At 37.2% G+C, this 20,433-nt stretch overlaps 1 protein-coding gene across 1 annotated transcript in view; it reads left to right on the forward strand.

Annotated features, from left to right (window-relative positions):
- GTF2F2 (general transcription factor IIF subunit 2) overlaps positions 1–20,433 on the forward strand; it is a 216,396-nt gene that overhangs the window by 95,846 nt on the left and 100,117 nt on the right. The window contains exon 5 of the mRNA XM_090258587.1: positions 17,007–17,088. Within this exon, the coding sequence (XP_090114713.1) occupies positions 17,007–17,088 (82 nt within the window). The remainder of the gene's footprint in view (positions 1–17,006; positions 17,089–20,433) is intronic.

Raw genomic sequence — 20,433 nt, forward strand, 5'->3', positions numbered from 1 at the left:
AATTACAACTGTTTAATTCTCCAGCTAAGTGTGAGTTTTTATCAATTTCTAAATGTATACTAAGGAATTACTTAATAAGGTAGGCTTAACATTGAATATTACTGTCATCTTTGGAGCATACTGTATATTGAATTAGTATCATTTTTTAAAAGTAAATTATAAAGAGGAAACCTAAAGAGAAAGGAATTAGGTGTATAGGATTTTCTCTCCTATAAAATGTCATACATTTCACAGTGATATAGTCATTTTAGAAACCCAGATGAGAATATTTAAACTTGTTTTTTGTGACATTGCACTTCAGTTTAATTGGATATTTGTGTGATTCTGATTTTGGGACCTTTAGAATTTGAGAAGAAATTTTCTTAATATTCTTTAATTAAAGGTTCTGCTTTTTTTTTAACCCTAAAAGTTAAAAATTAAATATATAGCCTTTGCAGTAATCATTTATATTTTTTTTGGTTAAGATTTTCTGTGGAAAATGTGTAAGCTTATTTCACCCTAAACCTTCTTCAGTACAGAACAAAAGACTTAGACTGATGTAGAAAATATAACTGTGTGTGTGTGCATGCGTGCTCTTGTTTGGATGATAAAAGACAGGTTCAAGAAACCTACACTAAAATAGTGTCATGGGAAAGTTAGTTGGTTTTTGTTGTTGTTTTCAGTGTTCACAAAGGATGAAAGGACCAAAACCTAAGCGTAAAACAAACAAACAAATAAATAAATAACGTGGGAGCTGGAATGACGTGTGAGTGTGCTGTTTTTCCCTTTTCTTTCTTTTTTGTTTTCCTTCTTCCCCTGTAACTTATTGCCTTCCAAAGCATTTTAGTTACCTGAGCTTTCAATTCTAGAATTTAAAGGCCCATGGTGAAAAATGTGGCTGCTGTCCCCAATACACTGTTATTTGACTGTTCTGACTGCTAAATTATTCTGGAGAACTACATTGTTTTTAGAATTGGACTAGATTTTATATTAAATTGATCTATATTTCTTTTACAGTAAAAATATTTTTAAATTCTTCAACTATATGGTGGTAGAAATATTGGAGCATATTCCTCAAAAATGCTCATCTTACATTTTCTCTAAACTTTTTTTTTCAGATAAAAAACCATATTCTTAATTATAACTGATTTTGAATTTTAACATTTATGTGTCATTGAAATTATCAAAAATTCATTGAAATCAAACTAGAACTCTAAGGTATAACATGTTTTAGGGCTCAGTTTTTGCTTAAAGACCATGAAATTCAACCTCTTTATTTTCCTTAAGTTAAAATTGTGTTCCAGAGAATTTTTAGTGCTTTAGCTAGAACTTTACAGCTTGTTAATGGTCATCACTTGGACTAAAGCTTCCTCTCTGGCCCTGCATCATTTGAGAAGAGTTTGCTGTTAAGTTCTAACAATTTCATGTGTGTGTGAACTTTCTTATGGATACGACTTTTTAAAAAATAGTGGATACATTGGTAGTTTTTTTTTTTTTTTTTGGTACAACTTTAGAAATGTATTCATGGAATTCTTATGTTAATCATCACTGCACATGATTAGCACCATATAATAGCAAAATCAAAAGAAGGATGACAATTTTACTTATAGGTAGAGTCCTCTTTTAAAGAACTTTACAGAACATCAGAATCAATAGAACCTATCTTGTAGATGCCCTTCCCAGGGAAGTGAAGCTAGTGCTGCTACAGGATGGGCTTCTGTGGGGTGGGAGGGTGAGGCAGCAGAAGTTAGACTGTTGACCTCTTCAGCCATCACTCACTCCAGGGCGGCCTTAACATTTACTAACTTGCTCACTCATGGTTTCTGCTGCCTGTTTTTTTTTGTTTTTTGTTTTTAAACTACTGATGCTTGTTCTTGGTTTCTTTTGCTTCCTTTGGCAGACTGAACCACCACATTATATGCCTCTAACCTGTGACCACTTTTTCTCACTCTACACTTCACTCTGCTGTTGTTGGCTTCCACAAACCTGACATGTGTGATCTGTTTGCCACCCGTGGCCTGGCCAAAATAGTGTCACAGAAGCCTAGTCTGAGTGCCTGACTAGAATCTGATGTGAAGCCATAGGACATTTCCTTTGTGTCCTGTTGCCCCCAACTTGTAGAAAAAGACACCCATAGGCCCCACATTACCCTCATCACTTCCTATTATCCTCATTAATATTGTCCCTATTAAAATAAAAGGATTGCAATTTACAGAAATTGCAGGGGGTTGTTGATAATTGCTGCCTTTGTGGCCCATATGCTCCTTAGGAGAAAGCCAGTTTGTCTTTTTCTCTGTCAATTCTAAATTTATATTTACCTGCTTGGGGATTCTGGTGTAGGGAAAGCTTGTCCTACGTAGTGTTAATCTTAAGTCCACATAGCCCTATCTATAAAAATGATGCTTCAGTACCAAAGCCAAGAGAAATACCCCTGGTTTGTGTGATGCATTTCTCTGCCTTACTGCAGAAACAAACTGAAATTAAAAATCAGTTCAATGGTTTCAGCAGAAGAGCTTAACCCACACATCAATGTTTCGTTCACTTGGATCTATTAGACTTGAGAATTTCATCTGCTTTGCAGGTAAAAACTTTTATTTTTAAAGGTAAGGACCCTATTTTATACTCAGTACCTTAGCCTTTTATTAGAGTTAGATCACCTGTCATAGACATCTGTAAACCATCCATGTACAGGGCCCTTAAGCCAACTTTGAAGATTTAAACAGTGCCATTGTCAGGTTCTTGCTATGAGTATATCCATTGGTTAGGCCCAATTCCTAACCAAATTCTAGCTAAACTTTTCAGTATGTAGTGACATTAATTTTTTACTATGTGCATTTGGCAGACCTGATTCCAGGCCAGTGAGAGGCATTCTCATTTTATCTATCAACTCCTGATAGGAAATGATATCATTGTCATAACTATGATTAAATGTGAGAAACATTCATTTTGATATTTATCTATGACTATTTTACTTCAGCATCTTTGTGTTAAAAAAAAGATAAATTGAACAGTAATATATTAACATTTTAAAAATCAAGAATTGATCCATTTTTTCTTTTTTCTTTTTAAAATTTATTTTTGTTTTTTTAAGTATATTTTATTGATTATATTGCTACAGTAGTCCCAATTTTCTTTTCTCTTTGCTCCCCTCCGCCCAATACCTCCCTTCCTCCAGCAATCCCACCCCCCTTAGTTCCTATCCATGGGTTGTGCATATAAGTTCTTTAGCTTCACCCTTTCCTTTATTATTCTTAACTTCCCCCTATCTGTTTTGTACCAACCAATTATGCTTCTTAATCCATGCACCATTTCCCAATATCTTCCACTCCCACCCCCAGCTGATAACCCTCCAAATGATCCTCATACCTATGATTCTGTTCCTATCCTGGTTTCCTTAGTTTGATTTTGTTTTTATATTTTAGATTCAGTAGTTGATAGTTGTGACTTGTTGTAATTTTAGTGTTCATAGTTTTGATCTTCTTTTTCTTAAGTCCCTTTGACATTTCATATAATAATGGCTTGGTGATGATGAGCTCCTTTAGCTTTACCTTGTCTGGGAAGCACTTCATCTGCCCTTCCATTCCAAATGATAGCTTTTCCGGATAGAGTAATCCTGGTTGCAGGTTGCCTTTCATCACATTGAATACTGCTTGCAAGTTCCTTCCTGCCTGCAAAGTGTCCTCTGAGAAATCAGCTGATAGTCCTAGAGGCACTCCCCTGTGGGCAACTCCCCACCTCTCTCTTGCTGTCCCCAGGACTCTCTCTTTATCTTTCACCTTTGGCATCTCAATCATGATGCATCCTGGTGTGGTCCCCTCTGGGTCCAGCTCTCCCGGGACCCTCCATACTTCCTGGACCTGTAAGTCTATCTTCTTCACAAAATTTGGGAAGTTTTCCTCATTTTTTTCAATTCGTGCTTCCTCATTCTGCATTGGTTGACTGTTTTTTTCTTCCTTATGTTCCAAATCATTGATTTGAACCCCTGTTTCCTTCCCTTCACCATTGATTTTGTGTGGATTTTCCTTCGTATCACTTCGCATAGCCTTCACTTCTTCTCTTATGCACTTGCCGTACTCAAGCCTATCTGTCAAGCCTGTGAGCAGTTTTATCACCAGTGTTTTGAATTCTGCATCTGTTAGGTTGTCTGTCTCCTCATCTGTGAGGTTGGCTATCTTTCTGATCTGTACCTCCTTTTGGGCCATACTTCTCTGTCTCCTCATTTTGACAGCCTCCTGTGTTTGTTTGCCTCTGTGTCCCAGGTAGAGCAGTTGCTCCTGTTATGTTGTAAGGGGTGGAGCCTTAGGGATTCGTCAGTACAGGGCGACCTGTTTTACCACGTTGTGGCACTGTATGTGGGGGAGAGATCCGAGAGAGAACAATGCCACCTGCCCAGCACTCGCCCCTCTTCCAGGCACCTCTCACACTTCCTCACCGGACTGGCGCCCCTCTAGCTGCTGCCCTGGCCGTCGTTCCCAGAGTTGGTGGGTCTGCGGATGTTCTAGGACCGTAGGGGCCCTTTAAACAAGCAGACTCTGCTGAAAGAACGGCAGTTTCTGCCTCCATCCCAAACCCCACTGGTCTGCACAGTCAGAAGCAATGAGGCTTGATTTTCCCCGGTGCTGGGACCATGAGCTTCAAGGTCCAGTGAGGAGTTCGGAAAGCTCCCCAGGTGTCCCTCCTGACATTTTGAAACATGTAACTGCACTTTCTGATGGCCTGTCGCTGCCGCCGCTGCTGCTGCCACCACATTGTGTCCTCTCTGCCCCAGCTTCGCCCCTCCTACCTGTATGGATGAGTATTTCTTCTTATGTCTTTGTTTGCTGGACTTCCATGCAGTTTGATTTTCTGGAACTTCTGGTCATTTCTAGTTTTGAGGTAGTTGTATTCCTTCTTAGTTGTGGCAGGAGACACAGCGTATCTGTCTACGCCTCCATCTTGGCTGGAAGTCCCGAGTTTGTTGTCAGTTTAATGTTCATAGTTTTGATCTTCTTTTTCGAAAATAAGTCTCTTTAACATTTCATATAAGAGTTTGGTGATGATGAACTCTTTTAGCTTTTTCTTGTCTGCAAAGCATTTTATCTTCTCTTCCATTCTAAATGATAGCTTTGCTGTATAGAGTAATCTTGGTTGTAGGTCTTTGCTTTTCATCACTTTGAATACTTCTTGCCAGGCCCTTCTTGACTGCAAAGTTTCTTTTGAGAAATCAGCTGACAATCTTACAGGAACTCCTTTGTAGGTAACTCTCTGCTTTTCTCTTGCTGCTTTAAAGATTGTCTCTTTATATTGAACCTTTGGCATTTTAATTATGACGTGTCTTGGTGTGGTCCTTTTTGGGTCCGGGGAGACACAGCGTGTCTGTCTAGGCGTCCATCTTGGCCGGAAGTCCTACTTTTTAAAATTTAAATATACTTTATTGTTTATGCTATTACAGTTGTCCCAATTTTAAGAGTATATCCATTTTAATCTAAATCTATTCCAATATTCAAACTTTTGTTTGGAAATAATAAAATTTGCCTACATTAAATGTTGTCTGGTACTGAGATTGTACTAACACAAGTGCGTACTATAATACCTTACCTACCTTATGTAGCTGATTGACCACAGTGCCTAACCAACTATGCAGAATGCTTGTATCCTACTAGGACTCACTGGGTATAACCTTTGGCAGGAAGGTGATGTGGATGGGTAATTCCAGTCAGATGAGTACATTTATAAGTTTTAAAGTGTTGAACTGGATCTTCAAAGAAGCCCAGGAAACATTGCTACATCAGCAAATTTTTAGCCTCATTTGAGGAGTGTAGAAAAGAATAAAGCACTGTTTATCAAGAGGAACACAAATAAAAATGACAGACTAAGTGAGAAGTTCAGGCAAAATCCCAGCCATACTTCTTTGCTTTTCAGAGGTCATCTTGAAAACAATCTACAATCATATTAATTATTAATATTTTAAATATACTTTGGGAGATGAGTGTTTCAAGAAAACCTGTTTTATAATTCTGTAAGCAGGAGTCATTTAAGTTTTTTCAATAAGTTTTTCTTTTTTGAAGTGTAGCCTATGTATTATTATTCACTGGAAAATGTTATTGTAACCAAATGAGAAAAGCGCTTCCATAAACGATCAAATGAATATTGAAATTATATTATTGTTTTGAACTCATTTTTATAGTGGTGTTTGGCAAAACAGCATTTTCCCTTTGAGAAGGAGGTGTTATAAATTAATAACCATTATCTGATTATTCTCAAAGTGAGGGACATGACTTAATCTTATGAAGGCAATATTACTTGAAAGCATTGACCAAAAGGGTCTGCTCCCAATTGCTGTCCCCTGCCACTTCCCTTCTATAATCCTCTTATCTTTCAATCCTCTTGTGTCTTTAGAAGTGAGATGGTGAGGAGGTGAGAGAAGGGTGCCTGAAGAGCAGAACATTATATACCCTGTTTCCCTGAAAATAAGACTTAGTGCAATTTTTTTCAAGCTTAGAAATATAAGGCATCCCCTGAAAATAAGACCTAGCAGCAGTCATTGCTACAGCTCCCTCCACGCCATACATTAGCATTAGCAGGTCATTTAGATAGGTCTTACCTTGTGTGGGAGGCATCTGCTGCCTGAGAACATGAAAGGGAGAACACTGCAGCTGCTGCTCCGAGGACCGTCATGCATGGGTGATCTTGAAGAGCCCTGCCACTGCAGCCGCTGCATTTGCTGTACGTGGAAATAAAGTCACAAGAAATTCTTGATAGAATTCAGAGTTTGGCTGGTTATGCTGATGTTTGTGATGATATGACTACAGTATATTAATAAATGCTGATGTTTTGTTCAACAATAAATGTGAATTCTTGTTCATGGAAAAATAAGACATCCCCTGAAAATAAGACCTCATGCGTCTTACGGAGCAAAAATTAATATAAGACACTGTCTTATTTTGGGGGAAACACAGTAATTGCTCATAGGAACAAATGCAGTATCTTGTTCATAGAGAGTAGAGTGATTATAAATTAGGAATGGAGAACTCTGTTATATTGCACATTTTTTGACATTTAACATTTCTGAAATATTAAGACATTCAGGGTATGTGTTAAAATTACTGGCTTGTAAAAGTTTCATGGCAGTATTTTGTCTTTTTTAGTGATACATAAAATAATAGTGACTATTACAGTTGACAGTATCTTAGATTTGATGAAATATTTGAGCCATTCTGTGAGCCATTACCCCAGGAAATAACACTAACAGAGGTACAGGACGAGGAAAAGTGGGGAGGGGTGAGAGAAAGAGAAAGATTAAGGCAGCAGTCCTCAGTGCTGGCTGCTGCATACTAGAATTAACTAGGGAAGCTGTAAAAAAAAGTGCTACCTCTTGCCCTCACAATGCAGTTAAAGTATAATCTCTGGGAGTGAGCTCAGTAATTTTTTAAAACCTTTGCAGATGATTCTAATAGTCAAACACAGTTGAAGAACTATATTAAAGACATTGATGAGCTAAGGAAAGGGAACTCATCTGAAAGGAATTCTTAATGATGGGGACATAATTTCTACCCTGTAGTTGTGAGGATCACTTACTATTAAAGTATCTTGAGGGGCTTCTGGCCAAGATGGAGGCACAGGTAGACACACTTCGCCTCCTCGCACAACCATAAGATGGATAACAACTACTCAAAACAAAAAACAACCAGAACTGCTAGAAAATCGAACTGTATACAAGTCCAACAACCAAAGAATTAAAGAAAAATTATTCTTCCAGACCGGTCAGAGGGACAGAGCTGGGGAGCTAGGGCGGAGAGGACATGGTGTGGCAGAGTTGAGGCAGCAGTGGCAGGTAGCGGCTGTGGCCTGTGGAACCAAACAGTCCCACATTCACGTGTGGCGGATAAAAGCTGGGTGGCACACCGGGGAGCAAACCCAGCTCCAGGCAAGACTGCGCAGATCACTGTTCTACCACCCGGAAAATAAAGCCTCCATAGCCTCAGGCTGTAAATACCAGTGGGGGCTGAGACGGCAGAAGAAACTGCCCGTTTTAAAAGAGTCCGTTTAGCAGGCCCCCACAGTCCAAGAACGTACACAAGCCCACCCACTCTGGGAACCATCACCAGGGCAACCTAGAGGGGTGCCAGTTGCATAAGGGAAGAGGGAGAAGTGCCTGGAAAAGGGGCGAGTGCCGAGCCAGCGCTGTTGTTCCCTCTCAGACCCCCCGCCCCATGCATAGCACCACAAAGCAGTGAAATAGGTTGCCCTGTACTGACAAATACCTAAGGCTCGCCCCTTACAACGTAACAGGTGCAGCAGCTCTACCTAATACACAGAAGCAAACACAGGGAGGCTGTCAAATTGAGACAGAGAAGTATGGCCCAAATGAAAGAACAGATCAAAACTCCAGAAAGAGAACCAACCACTCAGATGAAGAGTTCAAAACACTGGTGATAAGGATGCTCAGAGAAATGATTGAGTACAGCCACAAAATAAAGGAAGAAGTGAAGTTTATACAAAGTGAAATAAAAATATGCAGGGAACCATCAGTGATGGGAAGGAAGCCAGGGTTCACATCAGCAATTTGGAACATAAGGAAGAAATAAACATTCAACTGGAACAAAATGAAGTAACAAGAATTTAAAAAAACGAGAGTTTAAGAAGACTGGAGCATCTCCAGAAATGCCAACATTTGAGCCATAAGGATGCCAGGAGAAGAGGAAGAGCAAGAAATTGAAAACTTAACTTGAAAAAAAAATGAAAGAAAGCTTCCCTAATTTGGCAAAGGAAATAGGCATACAAATCCAAGAAGAACAGGGAGTCCCCAACAAGTTGAACCCAAAGAGGACCACACCAAGACACATCATAATTAAAATGTCAGAGGTTAAAGATAAAGAGAGAATCTTAAAAGCAGCAAGAAAAAAGCAGAGAGTTACCTACAAAGGAGTTCCCATAAGACTATCGAAAGAAACTTCAGGCAAGAAGGAACTGGCAAGAAGTATTCAAAATGATGAAAAGCAAGGACCTACAACCAAGATTACTCTCTCCAGCAAAGCTATCATTTAGATTTGAAGGACAGATAAAATCCTTCCTATACAAGATAAAGCTGAAGGAGTTCATCATCTCCAAGCCATTGTTATATGAAATGTTAAAGGGACTTATTTAAGAAGAAGATCAAAACTATGAACATTAAGGTGACAACCATCTCAAAACTATCAACAACTGAATCTAAAATACAAAAACAAACTGAGCAAACAACTAGAACAGGATCAGAACCATAGATATGGAGATCATATGAAAGGTTATCTGCAGGGAGCGGGAAGAGGGAGAACAGGGGGGAAAGGTGCAGGGATTAAGAAGCATAATTGGTAGGTACAAAATAGTCAGGAGATGTTAAGAATAGTAAAGGAAATGGAGAAGCCAAAGAACTTAAATGCACGGCCCGTGGTCATGAACTAAGGGAGGGGCATTTCTGGAGGGATGGTGGGTACTGGGAGGAGGGGGACAAAGGGAAAAAAAATTGGGACAACTGTAATAGCATAGTCAATAAAATATACCTAAAGAAAGTGTCTTGAAAATTGTGAAGAACTAAACTAGCGTATGATATTATTGTTATCACTAATTCAACATGGTGGAGTGAACAGGATGAAATTAGTAAAACTCGGATCACGTCCCGTTAATTGAAACTATGCCATTGATTGTTTATATGTATTTCATTAATAATATTGTATCCCTCAACTATATTGTAATCTTTTCTAAGCATGGGTGTCTGCATTTTTCTTCCTTTGTACCCCTCATCACAGCTAGCACAGTGTTCGGCGCTGTTTAACTAAAATATAGCAGTATAGTGAAAATCTTTTCTCCAGGAGGCTTAATCTTTCCTGGAGGGATTTGTTTTTCTATCTGTTTAATCACTTTTGCTGTCTTTTTTAAAAAAATAACTTGTTTATTTGTTTTTGTTTATTTATTATTAAAGAGAGGGAGAGAAACATCACCTTGTGTTGCCTCTAACTCGCACCCCCAACTGGGGACCTGATGTGCAACCTAGTCATGTGCCCTGACTGGGAATCGAACCATCGCTGTTTTTTTAAAAAATGTTTCTAATTGCAAGTGCAGCAAAGCTGGATTACACCCTTTGAGGAAGGTATAACTAAAACTATTACTGTACTATGTTTTTCCCACCCTTCTGCATTTATTATTACATTACAGCATTCATATTTTTTTTATAAAGCTGTATTTCTGGGTTTTATTCAGCGTCCTATTCTTTAAAGCAACTTTGAGATTAGAGATTATGTCTCTTTTATACAACATCACAACATCATGCCCACACCTGTACTTGAGGTTTTTATATTCATTAGTTATACATGTGGTGTAACAAGCAAAAAGTATTAAAACATACAAATGTTTTTCAAATGCTCAGTCACTAAGTTATGTCTTTGATCAAAAGTCTTTTATAGTTTCTGTAGACTCATGGAACAAAGTTATGTATTCCTGGCCTACTTCTTTGCTTTTTTGTACCTTAGCTAACCACTGTAATTCACAGGTACCCTTTTATCAGCATTATAACATCCCTTGTGTAGGAATATACATACAACCTTCTTTCCCCCAGTCTATAGGGGGGGAAGTGAAGAGCAATACTGTGAGGAAGCTGAAGTATTTTCTAAATCTTAAATCTAGTTCTCAAATTATGGTTTCAGTATTTGGTTTAAAATTGGGAATTCCCAGGGCATTAGACAGTTGTAATTTGAATATTATTATAAGAAAACATATTACACTAACAGATAACTTTTGGGAATACTTATATGACTGTTCATTTGTTACTTTTGAGGTAGGTAATCAAATGCTAACTATGTAGGTTAATGAAATCTGAGCATGATCTTTTATTCCTAAAATTCCTGAAGATTAAATAGAAACCAGAGAATCAATTCACAAATTTGAATAAAGATTACCTTCTTAGAATAGAAGGATAAGCAAGTGTGTGTAACTGGTTTGTTAAGATGCCAAGTAGCTTGTATTAATAGGCAATACCCTGTGACCCATGGGCAGAATCTGCTAAGATTTTAAATGAGGTAATGGAGACTACTAGGAATATTGAAAATGATTTACCTTTTAAATGCACCTGCTCTGTGGAAATACTATCTCTTCATTGCTTTTCCAGACAGGGTGGACAGATGTGATAAAAGTGTGAATCAGGAGAATAACTTCAAAAGTCTCGAGGATAAGTCCAAAACCTTGTTCTAGTCCATTTGTCTGTGTTTTAATGTGAGTTATAAGTGCTCTTAAAGGCCTCCTCATGAACTGGATCCAGTGTGGTCTTGTGAAAATGAATGCCTGTGCACTTCCTGATGCCTACTGTCTTCCTGACATACCTGCTCCAATTACTTACATGCCAGTGTTAATGAGCACCCTTCCTGCTTGCTTATTACTTTAACTTGTTCAAACTAGGAATGCCCTTAACTTGTAAAAAGTCCCGGTCACTTAATTCTGTTGAGTTCTTCAACCTAGAGTATAACTCAAATTGAGGTATAGAGTAGGAAGTTTATCTTAGAGCAGAAGTTTGTGTGTTACCAGGTGTGGGACAGCTTCTCAACATTCTGTTGTTCTAAGAAACAGTTTCTAATTTCTACTCAAAGAGAATTTAAGTATATCGAGGTCTTTCAGAAAGTATTAGAGCAAACAAAGTAAACATTAATGAAAGAAGAAAACTTCCCCAATTAGAGAGGAATGCCATTTGTGGGTCGTTTTTTTCTTTTTTCCTTTCTTTTTTAAAGAGAGCTCAGGTATCCCAGTAACTTTGTTGCTGAGGCCCAGAGATGGAAAGTAACATCTCCAAAGTAACACTGCTATTTATGACAGCCTCAGAATTAGGATGTGCTCTGTATACTTAACTTTTAAAAGTCTTCCTTCAAATTTTTATAGACAAATAAAATACCATCACCAAAAGCATGTGTTCATACTCATTACGATTCTTTTGGTTACAATTAACAGGAACCAATTAGTAAATCAGTCTAGAAAAAAAAAAAGTGGGAGGTTGGAGGAAAAAATGGGGGTGTTGGGGGAGAATTTAGAAAGGATTTGGAGGAATATATCCCAGAATCCAAAGAAGATTTGAACAAATGGCCAAGCCTAGGAAAAGGTAGAAACTGAGCCATTCCAAGGCCTTCAGTAGAATGAGCTTATGTGGCTTCTCTTTAGAGTACTGTCATGACCATGCCCTTTGAACAATTTCTGGTATGGGTCCCTTAGTTTAACATTTTAAGTGAAAGAGAGAAAGAGGTGAAAGCCATTGTACACACTGTCCACTACCTGCAGTGCCCTTCTGACTTAATTCCCAGTCTAAATCTACCTATTTTTCAAGGTCCAATACAAACATTGCTTTGTCTATCATGTCTCCTCTTGATCTCCAGCTGGATGTAATCTCTCTGTGTGTATTAAGTCCAGTACTCTGTGTATATCTCTCTCTTATAGCTCTAATAGCCCTTAACAAATTCTACTTTTTTTCCTTTTTATTGAATTTATTGGGGTGACACTGGTTACCAAAATTATACAAGTTTTCAGGTGCACAATTCCACAACACATCATGAGTACCCTGTATTGTGTCAGACCACCCCAAGTCAAGTCTCCTTCCATCACCATTTATGCCCCCATGCCCTCCTCCACACCCCTTAACAATCACCACTACTGTCCTTGTCCATGGGTTCTTTCTCTCTCTTTTTTGCTCTGTCCCTTCACCCCTCCTCAGTTCCCAACAAATTCTACATTGTACAGTAGAATTCCACAGCCTGTATGGAAGGACCAGTACTCGGTCATTTAAATTCAAAGGTAGGGTATCATAAAATGGTATTAATATGCATTTCTACTGCCTTAAACATTATATCTTAAAAATATTGTTAATGTACACTTAGTTATCAGTATTATTGTAGGTCATTGCGTTCAGTATAGGGTGCTGATTGAATATCTGCTTTCTCTTTCTTGTGAAGATTAAACCGACAATTTAGTTAGATTTTCAATTTTGATTTCTTTAAAATGGAGCAAGAACTCAGACATTGTGAAACAATATGAATGGAGAATCCTTCTAGACTTATGTTTCTCTGCTAGTCTTCAGTTGTCTCTGTAATTTGACATAAGCACTACATAATCTGACAATAGTTTTTAGCAACTTACCAAAACATTAAATCTAGTTTTCATAGAAGCATCTTTCCCCCCACATATAATTAATGGGATTATGTAGTATATAATCAAATTGCACAATTACTAATGGTAAAACTAGCATAAACAGGTTCTAGCATAGCTGGAGCAGAGAAGTATGTGTGAGTACTGGAGATTAACCTACTACCCACTAGTGTGTAGTAAGCTGTGGGTACACTGTTATTATACTTAAAAGAGGGGAGTTGAGAGTGCTGGTATTCTGGAAATACGTTAAATGGAGGTCTAGCAGAAGTGCTTTTGGTATATCAGAATGGTTTGTATATCTACCTGATCACCCTGCTAGACCAGCAGACCTCTATGTGATTTGAAAACTGCTGGGTACAGAAGTCCCTGAAACTTTTTCAAGGGATCTGTGAAATCAGAACTGTTTTCATAATAATACCAAGCCTTTTTTGCCTTTTTCACTCTGATTTTCTAAACATTTCCAGTTTTAGTGTCTAATATGGTAAATATCGGTAGATAAAACCCACATAAAAGTTATTTGGTGGTCCTCTATACTTATTAAGACTATATACCCATTAGTGATTGGTTGTACTGGACTCTGACTCCTTGAGGGCAGTAGCCATGTTTCATTTATTCATCTTATCCCTGATGCATTATCTTCTAAATAAAAATCATTCAGTAAATATTTGATACATGTATAAACAAAAAAAATAAAAGGATTATTTCAAATATTTATGGTCTTTCAAAATAGGCTAACAAAGCAGTCTCAAGTAAGGATTTATATCAATGACTGTGATCTATAATTTATAAGTGGTGGTGTGCAAATGCTTTAAATAATAAAATGTAATGTTTAATACCTTTCCCCTGAAATCTTAAACAATGTCTTGAGGAATAAAAGCATGGTTTAGTGGAAAGAATAGGAAAATTTGTTCCTGTGAGGCTTTAAAAAGTGTGTGAAGACTTTCAGTTTTGCTTAGTGAACTGTATCATAAATAAGTTGGCTTTTTAAATTTTAGTTAAGAGGAGAAGGGAGAAGGACAAGTGAATAGAGGTGTGACCTTATTTAAGAGCAGTCAGTTGGTGGAAAGACTTCCTTTCACTTGAGAAGCATTTAAAAGCTATTTTAGTTTTTAAAAAACTATTTTTAGGTTTGAAAATGAATATGATGGTTAGAAAACTATGGTTTGGAAAGTGAATTTTATTGCTTTGTGTGAATGACTGATGGAAGAATAATGATGAGAGTAGTGGCCGTATTGAAATGGGCCAGGTGCTTTGGACTCTTTTTACTCTTTTAAGTGTTATGTGGAGAATGTTGACAGCAGAAACCTTTAACTGAAAGTTAAATTAGCCTGTTCATGTGGAGTAGGTACTACTAAATAAGTGAGGAACACTCACAGGTGGTATTAAGACCTCTTTTGCTATTCCACATTAATAAACACATGTATCTATTGAATAAGTAAAAATTTTTTCAGGGCAATATTGTAGTTGTATTTTGCTTTTTAAAAAAAATATGTTTTAATAGTGGACTTTTCTCATGAATTTACAATACTATATATATAGAGTTCCCCTGGCTGGTTTGGCTCAGTGGATTGAGTGTCGGCCTGCGAGCTAAGTGTCGCTGGTTCGATCTTCCAGTCAGGGCACATCAGAGAAGGAAAACTCTGACTCCAAAAAACCTCCGCTGCCTTGCGGCATACCTCTTCAGGGGAAAGGCTAAGGGAGTAAACCCTGACAGAAAATCCGGAGCCGGAGTCCCTAAGGCGGTTTGACGTAGTCAACACCGGCAACTCCTGCGGCGCACCTGAAGCCAAGCTGTATTGAGTCCGTCTTTCCCTTGGACCCTTCAGCTGCGAAGAGAGGGGGGGGGTCTGCTGCATGGGCAACAGCAGACCCTCCATATCACCCTGCCCAGGTTCTGTAGCTTCAGCTTCACTGGAGAGGACACTCCAGCGTCATCACAAGATGTCGATTCAACACGGGAGGAGACAGATACCGTGTCACTCCCGAGTCGGACTGCACAACCATTCTCGGCGGTGCAGATAGACTCTTAAGAAGCTACACCATCGTCTCTCGAGATGGACGGCTGCCGACGACGACGGATATATATAGAGTACATTGAAATTTTCCCAAACCTTGTTATTAAGATAGTTTTCTAGATAGAACTTTTAGCTTCAGTGAGAAGCAAATTGAATAAAAGATTTGTTTTTAAGAAAATTAAAATTCTAATTTTAATTTTATTAAATTTGTTAATGATAGGAAATTATTTTCAGATGTTTAAATATAAATTTAATATAAAATAGTTAATGACTTATTTCCTTCCTGGCATATTTTGGTATAAGGTAGGCATGTATCTTCTCATCGTTGCTCTTTCTGTCATCCAACAGTTCTTGAGAGATGTTGCATATGTTGCACTTAGGGACCCTTGAACTGTTGAATTACATAGTATGTTCACAGTTACTACATAGGGGCTAAATAGGGAATCCCCTAAATTTTGAAGACAATATTAAGAATGCGCACCCTATGAAAGATTTTCTAGTGTAAATCATGTGCACTCTACAATTTGGTCAATTTATTTCTCTCCTCTAGTGAACTGCATGCTTCTTGAAAGTACTGTATCTTACTCATCTTTTATTCCACAATGCTTAGATTGTACTCTTCATGTAGTAGGCATTTAGTTAATGTTGGAGAAATGTATAAAGTCATTCACCCTGGAGAGATGAAACATAAATGCATTACCAATGAGCCAAAGGATTTCTTGACTCTTCTCAAAACCTAGGTGAATTCTCACAGAAATATGACTGAGCCATAGCTATTCCTAACTATAGTCATACATTTCCAGACTGTACTAAAGCTGATACTGTCATGGGACAGTTATATGTATTATCAAATAATATAAGGTCTGTTAAATTACTTTACCACAATGCTTGGTGTCTAGTAGACACACAGTAGGTGCTAAATTTTGTTCTTTCTCTGTTTCTCTTGAACTTTGAATCAGGGTCATGAAGATTATTTCTAATGTAGGAAAACTTGTCCTTCTGTTTAGACAGTTATTCATAGCAATTAAAGCTCTAGTTTGGAGACACCCACATTAATAATTCTGCTGGAAAGAGGAGTCAGGGCAACTGGCTGGCAGAATTGGTATACAGAGTAACCTAGACAATGGACCTGCCCAGTTTCACAATATTTTATAAGCTGGCAGTTCTAGTCACAATTTATTCTAGAATTTTATTTACATTCATATGTATGTATACTCATGCATGTATATATATTCAGTTTTTTTCCACTTGATTTTATGCTATTTTAAACCATCCTCTTCAGAAAGAGCAAGGGGCTGCAGCATCCCAGTAAACAAACCTGACAGGAGCCCAGTTTTTTAGCTAGCCAAGAATAAGGTTTTTTCTCTGTTCTGACCAATGATTCTACCATAAACTTAGACATATTTCTCTTGAAAAAATAAATAACGTAGAAACACTCATAGATACAGAGAACAGACTGACGGTTGACAGGGCAAAGGGAGGCTCAGGGGACTGGTTGAAAAGGTGAAGGAATTAAGAAATACAAATTGGTTGCTACAGAATAATCAAAGAGATGTAAATTATAGCATAGGGAATATAGTGAATATTATAGTAACATATGTATGGGACCAGGTGGGTACTTGAATTATCAAGGGGACCAATCTATAAAGTGTATGATTGTCTAACCACTATGCTGTACATCTGAAACTAATACAGAATAATATTGAATGTAAACTGTATTGAAAAAAATAAAAATACATTCCTTTTGTTTTCTTGATTTTTATTACTAATTATATTTTACCGTGATCATTATTACTGTTGTTAATGTGTCAACATACAATCTTGAAAATGATAAACATTAACTGAATACATTTGTTAATTTTTTTCTTTCTATTCAAGATAAGCTTTCATTGGAAGGAATAGTGGTACAAAGAGCCGAATGCCGCCCTGCTGCAAGTGAAAACTACATGAGGTTAAAAAGGTTGGTATTTTTTAACTTTAAAATAACACTTGGTATTTCCTTTTGGGGATTGAAATACATGTGTGAGACTGCCTATTGACTGCAACTATGGTTATTGTTCAAAGTGTTTTCTTCAAAGGCTGTTCAGTTTTAAAACCAAGTAAGAACAAACTTCAGTTATATAATAAAGTCATAGGAATGTAGCGTACACAGGATGACTACAGTTATAATAATATACTGTATTGCATACTTGAAAGTTACTAAGAGAGTAGATCTTAAAAGTTCTCATAAGAAAAAAAATTTTGTACCTATGTTTGGTGACCAATGTTAACTACACTTACTGTGGTGATCATTTTGCAGTGTATATGATTATCAAATAAATCATGTCATATACCGAAAAATATAATATTATATGTCAATTATGCTTCAATTTTTAAAAAGCTCAAGTCAGAGTTTCTTTGACAAGGGAACTTTTAGAACCTGGGCTGTTTCTCTACAGTATTTTGAGCTATTGTGTTAATATAACCTGGAATCAAATTTTTTAAACTTGTTTTTCTAGTTATCCTGATAAATCTTTGAATTTTCTTAATTTTTATTTTTTTAGTCCTCACTCAAGGATATATTTATTGATTTGAGAGAGAGAGAGAACCATCAATCGGTTGCCTCCCGTACACACCCCTACCAGGGATTGAACCTGCAATCTTTTGGTGTATGGGATGATGCTCCAACCAACTGAGCACCCAGCCAGGGCATCCTTATAAATCTTGATTCTCTAAAGATGTGTAATAATATCTTTGTACTATTTTATTTTCAAAGGTTATAATCTTCTCATAATATCTAAAATACTGTGTAGAGGTATTAATAGAATATCCTTTTCTTTTGATTTGCAGAGAATTTTTTTTATAAACTTAATACTTTGAGATTTTGCTTCAGGGTCTGCCCTTCCCCACTTTTGTACAGGGCTAATGTCTTGCAAATTTTTGATATTCTAAATTTTATGACTTTCAAAGAGTGAAGAATTTTTAAATCCTAGAGAAATGTATTATACTTATTTTATAGTTTATTTTGAATGTATTTCAACCCCATGTAGTTCAGAATTATAAATTTGTTCCTTTCAGCACTTACTATGTAAAACAAGACAAAAATCTCTGGCCTTCTGGAACTTAGCTTTGAGCAGATTGTAGCTACACAGAACGGTTAGTTGAGAGCACCTGTTCAAACAGTTGTGGCAGCCGCTCTGGATTCCAGTGTTCTTACATGTAAAAGAGGCTTTTACATTTTTACATTCTTTAAATTGTATATCTTTTTAATTTTCCTTCTTTTCTCAATTTGGTTAGAGTTTGTCTCTTGAGAATGAAACAAAGAGACTGGTTTTCTGGTCCAATAATTCCTCTCATTTAAATGCCTCCTCACAGCAGATAAAAGTATGACAATCAAAAGAAAAAAAAAATTTTATAATAGAAAATAACTTTGGAAATTGGGCATAAGATGTTGCTCTCTTTGTTTTTATCCTGTAAAGTTTATTATGTAATACAAATCTGAAGATTTGTCTTCAAATAGCTACTAAAATTGGAAAATGGAAAATCTGCTTACTGAGCTGCTTGCCAAGATATTTTTCTCTGGTCTTAATTTTCTTTAAAGATTTCTGATAATGAGCAGGCAGCTCACCTGTGCTTATGAAATGGCTGCTTTTTTTCTTAACAAAAAAGAAAGTAAAATTGTTTAGCCTTTGGAGTATGCTAAAAAACCAGCCATTATATATTCAAGTTACTTAAGTGACTTAAGGAAACAAGGTGACTTAGGAGATAATAATCACCTGAGTTTCATAAAGCAGATGATAATCATCTGAGTTTCATGAAACAGATGATACCTAATATAAGTCTTGAACACTGAGGGTTTTTGACCAAGTGAAAAAAAGACCGGAGTAAGAACGCTCTAAACAGAGAAACATGTAGGCACAGAGACTTAGGGAACACGTTAGAGACTTGTGTATAGTTCTGCCAGCTGGAATGCAGTGTTTGTTTGAGGCAGAACAGAACCCCCAGCCCATATCTTTTCTTTGAACTGCAAACTGCCGGGTTCATTTCAGATATGTCAGAAACTGAACTCCCAGTCTTTCCCCCAAAACCTGCTCCACCAGCTTTCTCGTTGAGTTAATGCCATATCTGTCCTTCCATTTTGTCAGTCCAAAAACCTTGATTGCATTCCTGACTCCTCTCATACCCCATATCCAATGTGTCAGAAAAATCTGATTAACTGTACCTTTAAAATATCACACATTTACAGTGTGACCATTTCTCATCACCCACACAATCTGTCATTATTTCTCTCCTGGATCACTGCAGTAGCCTTTTAATATCAGAGTTCCTGCTTACACCCTTGCTATGCTGTAGTCTGTTGTCAGCACAGTACCCAGAGCAATATTTTTTTAATTGCCATTTTTTGAAATCATGCCATTTCTCTGCTAACATGTCACTCGCAATGCTTGCTATATTCCTCAGAATATAATTCAAGTCCTTATAATTGTCTGCAGGGTCCTACATAATCATCCTGTCATTTCCTCCCCCTTCTCCCCACCCTCATCTCTCCTTCTTCTTGCCTCCCCTTCTTTTACCCTGCTCCAACCACATTGATCTTCTAATAGTCCATGAGCACTATAGGCACACTTCTGTAGTAGAGCCTTTGTACCACGTGTGCTTTTCTGTCTGCAACATACTTTCTCCAGAGACCTGCATCGCTCACCTCCTTGACTCTTTTTAGTCTCTCTCATATTGTTCTTTAGTAAGGCCTACCCTGACCATCCTACTTCCTTCTGTACTTGTATTTTCTTAATAGCACATAACACTTAATATAGTGTATAACTAATATTTATTGTCATATTTGCTCTAGTGGAGTTTAAGCTCCCATGATTTTTTTGTTTGTTTTGTCTTCGTGTGTGTGTGCCTATTTTGTTCACACACACACACACACCCCAAAGGTCTAGAATAGCTCATTATGTGCATTTACATAATCAATAGATATTTGTGGAGTAAACGAACGGAAGAAGATAAGGTTTGAAATATTAGAGCCTATTATGCTTTTTAATTGCCTGTTAAAGAAAGTTATAAGAAATTTGGACTTGTGTGTGCTACAGCTATTACGAAAGCTGGAAGGATTTTTAGCTGGATGGAAAGTTAAGGGATTGTGTTTTAGATATAAAGCCTGAAAGCAAGGAGCTAAACTAAGAGGCTGATATAATAATCGAGGTACAAAATGTCTTGAGTAATTAAACAAGCTGTTTCTGATTAGAAGGAACATGAGAGACAAGGTTTGGAGGATATTTGGAGATAAAGTCAATGGGACTTGATGAACTCATCTCAAATTTCA

Source organism: Furipterus horrens, unplaced genomic scaffold (assembly GCF_987537825.1).
Source record: "Furipterus horrens unplaced genomic scaffold, mFurHor1.1.pri manual_scaffold_12, whole genome shotgun sequence".
Taxonomy (NCBI): Eukaryota; Metazoa; Chordata; class Mammalia; order Chiroptera; family Furipteridae; genus Furipterus; species Furipterus horrens.